The sequence below is a fragment of the Manis javanica genome, chromosome 1 (assembly GCF_040802235.1).
Source record: "Manis javanica isolate MJ-LG chromosome 1, MJ_LKY, whole genome shotgun sequence".
In the NCBI taxonomy this organism is placed as follows: domain Eukaryota; kingdom Metazoa; phylum Chordata; class Mammalia; order Pholidota; family Manidae; genus Manis; species Manis javanica.
This window is the reverse complement of record NC_133156.1, coordinates 221,355,932-221,366,568: the sequence shown is the minus strand read 5'-3', so window position 1 is coordinate 221,366,568 and position 10,637 is coordinate 221,355,932. Positions and strand designations below refer to the sequence as shown.

Genomic DNA, 10,637 nt, shown 5'->3' with positions numbered 1-10,637 from the left:
ATGATTTCTTCCTCTGCCTCCCATCTTTTTGGGGCTCAGGAGCCTGTTCTACCCTGCTGTGACTGTCAGAAGGCACAATGTTTCCCTGACCACAGCTTCTCCTCTGGATCGTCAGGAAACAGCTCCAGCTTGTCTCACCTTCCTGTCTCGTCTGAGGGGACAAGCTGGCAACTCCAGAGCCAGAACTCTATTCTGCCCCAAAAGCAACCTCCTGGGTTCAGGAGCCAGGGCACATCCGTGCCTTCTTCTCAGCACTCAGAGTTTGGGAAATTAGAACTTCTTCAGGCTCTAGAAGCTCTTTCACCCTCAAGACCTCAACGCACTTTTATCAAACTGCTTTTGAATCCCAAAATCTCTGCAAACAACAGAAATCAAAGGGTGAGAGAAGGAGCAAGGGTCATTTGACATCAGATCATGGGCAAAGTTCTATTTCCAAGGACAGGCCACAATTCCCACGATGGGCTCTGAATAGGCTCATGACTTGGAAGGTTTATACTTTGCGGAAACAAACTGTGCCTCTGCGAGTGAGGAAATCATGGGCGATGGTTTATGATCTCACTGAGGTACAAGGAGGAGAGTCCCTGAACTGGAGAAACCCCCACTCTTGCTACTGATGCCCATGAATCAAAGCACCGAGCAAAGTGTAAACAAAAGGTCCCCAGACCTTCCATCACTTCATCTCCACGAGCATATCAGAGTGGAATCTGGATTATGTGGCACAGAAACAAAACTTTCCCAGTCACTCATCCCGGGTAATGTGTCACAACCTGGGGAGGGCCCCCAAATCCTTGGATTTGGGCCTGTGGTTACATCAGTGGGCGCTCCATCGCCCAAAGATTTAGGAGTTCACATAATTAAAGAGGAAGTCACTTTCCTGCAGAAGGATCCAAAACATAGGCTAGAGCTTAGTACAGAGCATATGGCCACAAGTCTTCCAGAGGAAAAGACACAACAGCCTACGGGCCAAGTGACTGATGTGGAGTTGACCCCAAGGTGACCATACCAAGTTACAGGTGGCAGACAGGTAACTCCACTGGCACTGCATAAAGCCATGGATTCAATGGGGATCATCCCAGAGTCACACTCAGAAGTGACAGAACCAGTGGGTTTGTTCCCACAGCCACCAAATGAACTTGTGAAACTAATGGGAGCCATGGAAAAAGTGAGGGTGAGCCCACAACTATTACACCAAGTCACGGAATCAGTGGAGGCCACCCCATGGCTTCAGCAACAAGTTATGCAATTAAAGACAATCCCAAGACCACCAAACCAGGTCAAAGGTAACGTGACAGTAACTCCTGAAGCATTGCTTCAATTCGTGGATTCTATGGGGATGACTGAAAAACTACATCTTTATAGAGAATCAGTAGGAATGACCCCAAGACCACAATACCAAGTCTGTGAGTCGGCAAAAATCAACATGTTGGATCATCAAGTCATAAAGCACAAGCCACATTTTCAAAATTTTTCAGAGGTGACTCCTGGGCCAGGCTATCAAGACACAGAAAATACGAGGCTGTCTTCTGATGCTTACCTCCAAGTGGCATTAACACCAAAACCAAACCAAGGGCTCCTGGTTGAAAATATGAAATCTGTTTTGTCCACCGTGGGACCACAGTGTCACAGAGCAACATCTATGAAACTGACTTCAGAGCTACAGTTTTAAGGTGCGAAATCTGAGGAGGAACCGAACCTAGTGCCAGGGCAGCAAGATGTCAAGTTTTCTGAATTCACACAGGGCCAAAGCTTCAAGGTGTCAAGTTTGGGGAGCAAACCCCAGCATTGATGTTGTGTGGTGTGAATTCCATGGAGATGACTCCAGCGTTAGGGCTTCAAGAGTCTGAAGTATCAAAAGGGTCTCTGGGACTTCAAGGTATGAAACAGGCATATGCAGGGCCATGGCTACAAGATGTCAAATCTTGTGATCTGACATCAAGAACTCAAGCTCAACATGTGAAATCTTCAGAGTTGACCCCAGATCCAAAAATGCCTATGGAGTTGACCCCAGGACCTGAACAGCAAGGGGTTAAGCCTGACATGTTACTACCAGAACCACTGTTTCAAGGTGTAAAATGTGTAGCAGCAGAACAAATGCCAAGCTTGGAAAGTGACATTTCCTACAGAGTACTCTCAGAGACACAGATACCAGATGCAAAATCTATGGCAGTGCCTCCTGGGCAGCAGTTCCCGAGTATAAACTATTCTGAGTTGACCAGACCATGGTTACAACGTATGAAATCTTCTGAATTATTCCAAGGATCACCCTTAGAAGATGTAAAATTTGTGGAGTGTGCCCCAGTTGCAAAGTTTCAAGGTATAAAATATGAGGTGCAAATCCCAGGGTCACAGCTGGGAAATAGGAAATCTGTTGAGTTAACCCCACCACTACATATGGGAGGTAGAAAATCTATGCACTTGATACCAAAACCACAACTGGGAGGTATCAAATCTGTGATGTTAACCCATGGGCCATAGGTAGGAGGTATGAAACAGGTGGAGTTGACCCCTTGCTCAAAATTTCAAAATTTGAAATCTCAGTTGATCTCAGGGTCAGAGCTGGAAGATAGGAAATCGAAGACAGCGTCTAAGACAAATGAAATCTGTGTGGCTAACCCCATGTCTACAAGGTGAGAAACATGTGGCGATAACCTCAAGGCCACAGAGAAAAGTCAAATCTGTGAAAATCATCCCAGATTCCAAGCCACGAGCTGTGAAATCTGTTGATTTGACTCTGCATTCAAGAACTCCAGAACTGAAAACTGTGGAGCTGGTTCCAGGAACACAATGGCAAGAAGTCAAAGCTGGGACACTGAAACTTGGGCCAAAGGGGCAAGGTGAGGATTCTGGGCCTTCTGCAACAGGGCCATTGTTCCAAGGGCCTCAGCTGTGAGGTGTGAAACCTGAAGAACTGACTTCAGAGCCACAAATGCAAGATATGAAATTTATGGGAATTGTCCCATGCTTAAAGCTCCAAAGTTTGGGATCTGCCGAGGAGACCCCGGATCCCCCCAAGCTGCAGTGTGCACAATCTGTGAAGCAGGGGGTAAAATCTCCGAATGGACCCAGAAGACAAAAGTCTCAGGGAAGAAAATCTGTGGAATTTGCCCCAAGGCAACAGTTCCAAGAGGTGGCACTGGTGAATTTAACTCCTGGGCCAGAACAGGGTGGTGAGAGATCTGTAATCTCACCAGATCAGCAATGTGTGAATCCAGAGCAATCACAGAGAGGGTCTAAATCAGAAGATGGGAAGTCTTTGGAGTTAATTCCAGGGAGAAAATTTAAAGGAGGAAACTTAGCAAACCTCAACTTTGAGCTACAGTCAAAAGATGTGAAGTCATCTGAATTGGCTCCAGAATCAAACATAGAATGTGTAAAACCTAAAGAGTTCAAATGTGAACCACAAATGCAAAGCATCAGGTCTCCCAAATTGATATCAGGACCACAGCTGCACCAAGAGACACCCCTGAAGTCAACTTCAGAGCCATAGCTTGAAAGTAAGAGATGTGTTCAGTGGAGACCAGGACGTGAGTTCCAAAGTGTTACATCGATACACATTGGGTCACAACTTCAAGTTTTCCAATCTGCACAGCTGAAATTACTATTACATTTAAGAGATGTGAAGTCATCTGAACTGACTCTAGGGGTGCAACATGTATGAAGTTCAGCCTTGGGTCACAGCTGCAAAGTGTGAAAACCCCTAAGTTCCCCTGAGGACCACAGTTGAAAAAAGGGAAAATTTTGCCATCACCTCAGAGCCACAGCTTTAAGGTAGGAAAACTGTGGAGAGGAATCAAGGGTCACAGCTTGGAGGTATGAGATCTATTCGGTGGAGGCCTGCATCAGAGTTTCAAGGTGTGAAATCTCTGCCAAATGTTGGGCTACCGTCACAATGGGCCAAACCTGCAGAGTTGAAACCTTTGATACACTAAAGAGACACACAGTCATCTGTGTCGACTCTAAGTCCAAAGCTCTGAGGGCTACAGTCTTCGGCATCTCTCCGAGAATGTCAGCCTCAGGGCTTTGATGTGAAACCTTCACCACAGTTTAGAAGTACAAAATCATGTGATCTGACTTTGAGGTCAAAGCTCTGTGAGATAAAATCCATGACAGTCCTATCTAGGCTTCACTTGCATGATGAGAAATATCCTAGGCTTCAAGAAGTGAAACTGTCACAGTCACCCCCAGGGACACAGCATCAAGGTAGGAAGTCTCTCGTGCTTACACAAAAGCCACAGCTTCCTGAGAAGAAATCTGAGGTGTTAAGCCAAGGGTCACAAGCAGAAAGGGATAAAACTACGGAGTTGAACTTCCCACTACACTTGAAAAGGATGAAGAGGATGAAGCCATCTGAGTTGAGTCTTCAGACAAAGCTTCAACACACAAAATAAGGATTTCAATTCTGGGTCACAGTGGCAGGTCAAAAATCTTCTAAGTTGCTACTTGAGACACAGTCCCAAGATATGAAATTTACTGAGTTAATTCCAGCTCACAGTTGCAAGGTATAACATTTTCTGAAATGACCATAGGAACAGGGATTCAGGTAGCCAACCTACAGATGTCAACACTAGGCTGTTACTCCAAGGTGTAAAATTTTCTGAAGGGACCTCAAAGACACAGCTTCCAGATGTAAAACATAAATAATTTAGAGACCATTCCCACTTGCAAGTTGTGAAATCCTCTGAGCTAATCCTGGGATCAAAGCTTCAAAATATGAAATTGCTATTCAACCCTGAGCCAAAATTACAAGGGAGGAGCTCTTCTAAATCAATCTCAGACACAAAGTTTCAAGAAGTGGAATCTGTGAAGTTGAAACCTGGGCCACAGCTGCAAGGTGTGAAATCATCTAAATTGATACTGGGGAAAAAACTTCAAAAAGTGAAATCAGTGGAATTCATGTCAGGCTCAGAGTTGCAAGAAATCTTTGAAATCTTCTAGGTTGATCATGGGTATAAAGCTTCAAGATTTAAAATCTATGAATTTTGGGACTCAACCACAGGTGCAGGGTGTGAATCCAAAGTATCTCAAGGGAAAAGCATCAAGGTGTGACATCTGTAGAACTGAAACCTAGTCCAACGCTACAAGGTAAGAAATCATCTGATTTCATGCTGGGGAGAAAGTGTCCAGGTGTGAAATCTGCACAGTTGGACTCAGGCCCACAGTTACAAGATAGGAAATGCTCTGAGCTAACCATGGATATAAAGCTTCCAGACGTGAAATCCACAGGGTCCAGTTGTAGACCATACTTTCTAGGTATGAAATCTTCTGAAGTGACCCAGGAACAAAGCTTCAAGAAGTGAAACTGTTAGGCAGGAAAACAGATATGAGTGGGGTGGAAAGAGAATAAAGCCAGTAAAGCCCACTAGAAGAGACTGAACAAGTTAACCAGTTAAAAATAGAAAGCTCAGAAGACCAGGAGCAGCTTGACTTGGAATGTTGAATACTCTCCAGATAAAGAAAAGTATCTCAGCATAGCCTATGTTTTCACTGTATCAATTAGAACATATGATTGTTAGATTTACTGTATCCTGCTCAAAGGCCCAGCTTATTCAGAAAGAACTCTGTCTTAAAGCTAAAATGGTATTTTAACCAAACAGACAATAACTCAGCCCACCTTGGAAGCAGGGCAGATAGTCTTGATTGATATGCTCCCAGACAGAAATGGATATCCTGGAAGGGAATCAAAACAGTAAATTTCTTGTGTTAAATTAAAAGAAGAAACTTAATGTCTTGTCAAAAATGAACATTCTGGGACAATTTGGCAGGTCTGCACCTAGCCCTTTGCTGCTTTCCTAAAAAATCCTCAACTACCTATAGAACCCCAGACCTTAAACCACTAGGCATGCTCCTCTCTCTGAGGTCACCCGCACTTTCTAAGTACATAACTTTAGTAAAACTTTCCCAATCTTTCAGCATCTCTTCTATGAGGCAGCTCACATTCCCCTTTCTCTGAGCGTGCACTTTCTCTCTTGAAAAAGAACTTAAACCTTTCAGGGCACCTCTCTTCCCTGAGGTTGCCAGCACTTTTTCTCTCTTTAAGTATATAACTTTAAATAAAACTTTTACTCTGTTTCACTACTGTGTCTCTGCCCTTCAATTCTGTGTTGTGGTGAGGACAAGAACTGAGGAAAATACGCAACGCTCCCCTAACAAAACCAGTGCTCAACCCTAGACCCCAGATAAAAAGTAAAAAAGCTTCTGCACTGATTAAAGGGATAAACCTTCCTGATGTGCAATTCTTAGAGTTCAATCCTAGTCCAAAATTACAAGTTTGGACTCCAGAGCAGGAAGTTTCAATGTGTGAAATCTGTGGAGTTCAACTCTAGACCACAGAGACAAGGTGAGATATCTGACTGGACACTAGAGTGGAGGCTTCAAGATTTGAAGTCACTTGAGTTAAAACCTATCCCACAGTCACCAGGTGTGACACCGTCTGAGTTAGCATCAGAGACAAAGCTTCAAAGGGGAGAATCTGTGGAGTTCATCACCAGGCCAGTGTGGCAAGATAGGATATCTTCTGAAGTGAGTGTAGCTACAGAGATGCAAGATGTGAAATCTTTGGGGTTCAACTTAGTCCACAGTTACAAGATAAGGAATTGTCTATGTTGACACCAGGGGCACACCTTCAAGGTGTGAAATCTATGGAATTCAACCCTGGGGCAAATTTGCAAGGTATAGAGTCTTCTGAACTGAAAGAGCTTCATATAATGAACCCCACAGAGGTCAGCCATGACCCAGAATTTCAGGCTGCAAAATCGTCTGAGTCAGTCTTAGAGTCAAAGGTTCACAGTGTGACATCTTCTGAGTTCAGTGCTGGAAAGCAGTGGAAAGATGAGAAATCTTCTAAATTGAATCCATGGCCAGAGAGAACAGAGCATAAAGTTTACGGTGTTCAATCCTGGGCCACACTTGCAACATGTAAAATCTTCAGAATTATACAAAGGGACAAGCTTCAAGATGTGAAATCTATGGGATTCAATCCTGAGCAACAGTGGCAGATGCAAAATCTTCTGATTGTGCCTGGGAATGAGGCCTCAAGGTATGCAATCTTCACAGCATCATCCTGGGCCACAGTTGCAAGAGATAAAATCTGAATTGAGCATAGAAGTAAAGCTTCCAGATGAGCAAATTATGGAATTCAAGCATGAGCCTAAATTTCAAGGTAGGCAGTCCTTTGAACTGAATCCAGGGCCACAGCCTCAGTGTATAAATTTTACCGCATTCCACACTAGGCCACAGTTGCAAGGAATAAAGTCTTCTGAGTTAAGTTGTGGTCCAGAGCTTCAAAGTATAAAATCTAAGCTGTTCTGCCTTAGGCTACATTTGCAAAGTATTAACCTTTCTGTGTTCAGTTTAGGACCAAAATTTCAGAGTGTAAATTCTATTGGCTGCAACCCTGGATCACCCTTGCAAGGTGTGAACTTCTGAATTAACTTCAGTTTCAAAACTTCAAGGCATGAAGTCTTCTGAGATGAATCCAGGGACAGAGATTCAAAGTGAGGCATCTATGGTGTTCAACCCTGGATCACATCTGCAATGTCTGAAATCTGAATTGATTCCAGAGTCAAAGTTTCTAAGTGTAGCATCTATGAGATGCAACTCTGGCCATAGATGCAGTGTGTAAATTATTCTGAGTTGAATCCAGGGCCAAAATTACAACATGTATATTCTGTGGAGTGCAAACTTGGGCCACCCTTGCAAGGTGTAAACTCTTTGGAGTAGGCTTCAGGGACAAAATTTCAAGGTATGAGATTTGAACCGGGGGCTAGAACTTAAAGGTATAAAATCTGTTCTGTTTAACCCTGTACAACACATACAAGATGTAAAATGTGAATTGACTCTGGGCACAGTGTTTCAAGGTATAATGTCAATAGAGTTCAACTCTGGCCCCTAGTGAGGTGTGAAATCTTCTGAGCTGAATTTAGGGTCAGAACATCAATGCATACATTCTACAAAGTCTAATCCAGGGCCACAGATGAAATGGCATGAAACCATCTAAACTGAACCCTGGACCAGAATCTCAAGGTAAAAAATCTATGTGGCTCAGCCCTGTACCATATTTGCAAGGTATAAAATCTTCTCAGTTAACTCTAGTGATAAAGTTTCCAGAAGTCTACTTTTTGGAGAACCACCTTGGGGCAGAGGAACAAGTTGTGCAACCTGTGTTCACTTGGGGCCCTCAGTTAAATGGTGTGAAATTGATGTTATTTCTACAAGAGCCATGGCTTGAAGATGTAAAGTCTGGAAAGATGGACAAGGGATCTATTGCTTTGCAGTGCAAATTCTGTGAAATTGATGTCAGGCTCTGAGATGCAAGACTTGAAATGAGAGGTGTTTTCACTAGAACCATGTTTCCAAAAAGTGAAATCTGTGGAGTTAAATCCAGGGCCATATCCTCAAGGTATGAATTCTGAGGAACTGCCCTCATGCCTCAGGCAGCCTAGTTTGAGATCCACGGTGTTTGCTCCACAGCCATGTTTTCAAGATGTGAAATCATTGGAGTTGAAAGCAGCGCTACAACCTCAGGATGTGAATTATAAGAAGTTGATTTCTTGCCACAAGCAGAAATCTATGGTGTTTGTATCAGAACCATATTGTCAAGATGTGAAATCTATGAAGTCAAACTGATTACTATAATCTGAAAGTTTGAAATCTTTAGGGGTGTTACCATCCTTCAGGCCACAGTGTGTTAAATCTGTGGCCTCTGCACCAGGACAATGTTTTCAAGATGTGAAATCTGTAGCGTTGACATCAGGGACCCAACAGCAAGGTAAGAATTGCCAAGAGCTGACTTCAGGATGGCAAGGTGTGAAATCAGTGTTGTTCGCACCAGAGCCAACTATAAATTTTATACAAGGACCAGTGTTAACTAGTGTGAAATTTTTAAATTTGTCTCCAGAATTGCAGCAACAAGGTCTGAAATCTTTCGAATTTACTCCAGAACAAAAGTTGGCAAAGAGTAAAACATGTGAAACTATCTTCAGTGTCTTTTCAGCAAGCTATAAAATCTGTGGAATTAGCACCAGTGCACTGCTTCAAAGAGGAACATCTGAGGAGCTAACTCCAAGAACAAGCTCTCAACACACAGACTCCTCTGAGATAATCCAGAAACTGGAGCATCAATCTGTAGAATATGAAGAGATGACCCCAAAGCCAAGGCATCAAGTCCTTAACTCTGTGAATTTGCCTTCAATACCAATTTCTCAAGTCACAGAATCTTTAGAAATTGCACAAGGGTTGGCTCATCAAGGTACAGAAACTGTAAAGAAATTAGTGGGGTTGACTTCAAGGCCAACAGGTAAAGCCATGGAATCTTGAGGGATGCATCTGGAGCTAGATCTTCAAGTAACAGAATTTATTGATCTGACTCTATAGCTATGGGGTAAAGGCTCAAAATCCTTAGAATTACCCAGAGAAAAGCTACCAAATCCCAGAAACTCTAGTTAATCTCAGTTATGGCCTCAAGTTAAAGGTTTGGGGGAGTTATATACAAGGCCTCTGCAGCAAGTTGTAGCATCTGAAGGAATGACTCCAGAGCTCATGCATCAGATAAGAGAAACTATGGGGTTGACCTCCATGGACAGGGTAAAAGAGGAGGAATTCCCTGGAATGATCCCAAACCCAATAAATAGAACTACTGGATATGCAGAGAGCTCTCCTAGACCCTATTCTCAATTCCTAGAATCTATGGAGGCAATCTCTGAGAAAAGACTGCAAACGGAAGAAGACATAGTATTGTTTACAAAATCATAAGTCATGTCACAGAATCTTCAGAGATGGCACTCGGGTTGGATACCAAATTCCTGAATCTATGGAGTTGACTTCTGAGACAGGGTTGCATGTGGTGGATCCTATGGAATTGACCCCAAAGCCATGGCATCTTGTGGGGTCTTCAGAGATAATTTTGGGGTTAGGATCTGTCTGAGAATCTGTGGGTTGGACCTCTAAGCCATGGCTTCAAAGGGAGGAATCTTCAGAGTTGTCCCCAAGTGAACAGGTCAGGTTGCAGGATATGAAGAATCTGTAGAGCACACCTCTGAGACACTGCAGCAAGGGGAGGGATCAGTGGAGCTGACACAAGTACAGGATCAAAGTCTAAATATTCAGAGATAGCCTCATGGGGTCAAATTACAAAATTTACGGGGATTAGTCAAAGACACAAAATCAAGTCACAGAGGCTACAAAGACACAGCTTCAAATCATTCAGTCGATCGAGGCTACCCCAGCAGCTTCCCCAAAAGTTGCTAAATCTGTGGAAGTGACTGCCAGGCCACTGCTTCCAGTTGTGAAGTCTGTGACAATGCCAGGGCCAACCTCTCAAATGGCAGACTGTGTGGTGTTGACCCCCAAACTGCAAGATGGGAGAACTTCAGGGTTAACCTCGGGGTTATGGTTGCAAAACATGAAATCTTAAGAAATTAAGCACAGAGCCAACACACCAAATTCTGGAAATAACAGTCAACAGGAGTTCAAATTGTAAAGACTCTGTTAATCCAGGGCTGCTACTTCAGATTGTAAAATCTGAGAAATTAGCACCAGGACCAATTCCTCAGGTTGTAGAACCAAAGGAGTAGCTTAAAATCATGGATTGAAATCACGGATTTTTTTTTTTTTTAGATATATACTCAAGAAAAAGTGAG

The 10,637-nt window shown here is 43.3% G+C and overlaps 2 protein-coding genes and 1 pseudogene across 2 annotated transcripts; all 3 read left to right on the top strand.

The window, feature by feature from the left end:
• Positions 1-3,487, top strand: LOC140844865 (uncharacterized). Its single transcript, XM_073217850.1, is given in 5 exon segments — positions 1-346; positions 349-575; positions 578-1,736; positions 1,739-2,582; positions 2,584-3,487. Coding segments are annotated over 5 exon segments (3,480 nt in total).
• Positions 3,488-4,710: 1,223 nt separating this feature from the next.
• Positions 4,711-5,344, top strand: LOC140844838 (uncharacterized; annotated as a pseudogene).
• Positions 5,345-5,658: 314 nt separating this feature from the next.
• On the top strand, positions 5,659-10,627 carry SPATA31H1 (SPATA31 subfamily H member 1). The gene is given in 20 exon segments (XM_073217758.1): positions 5,659-5,686; positions 6,419-6,556; positions 6,559-6,866; positions 6,868-6,940; positions 6,943-6,994; positions 6,996-7,159; positions 7,355-7,415; positions 7,417-7,604; positions 7,607-7,751; positions 7,753-7,883; positions 8,384-8,558; positions 8,676-8,949; positions 8,951-9,020; positions 9,023-9,404; positions 9,406-9,440; positions 9,443-9,747; positions 9,749-9,980; positions 9,983-10,119; positions 10,154-10,408; positions 10,410-10,627. Coding segments are annotated over 20 exon segments (3,315 nt in total). The 3' UTR covers positions 10,572-10,627.
• Positions 10,628-10,637: the final 10 nt, after the last annotated feature.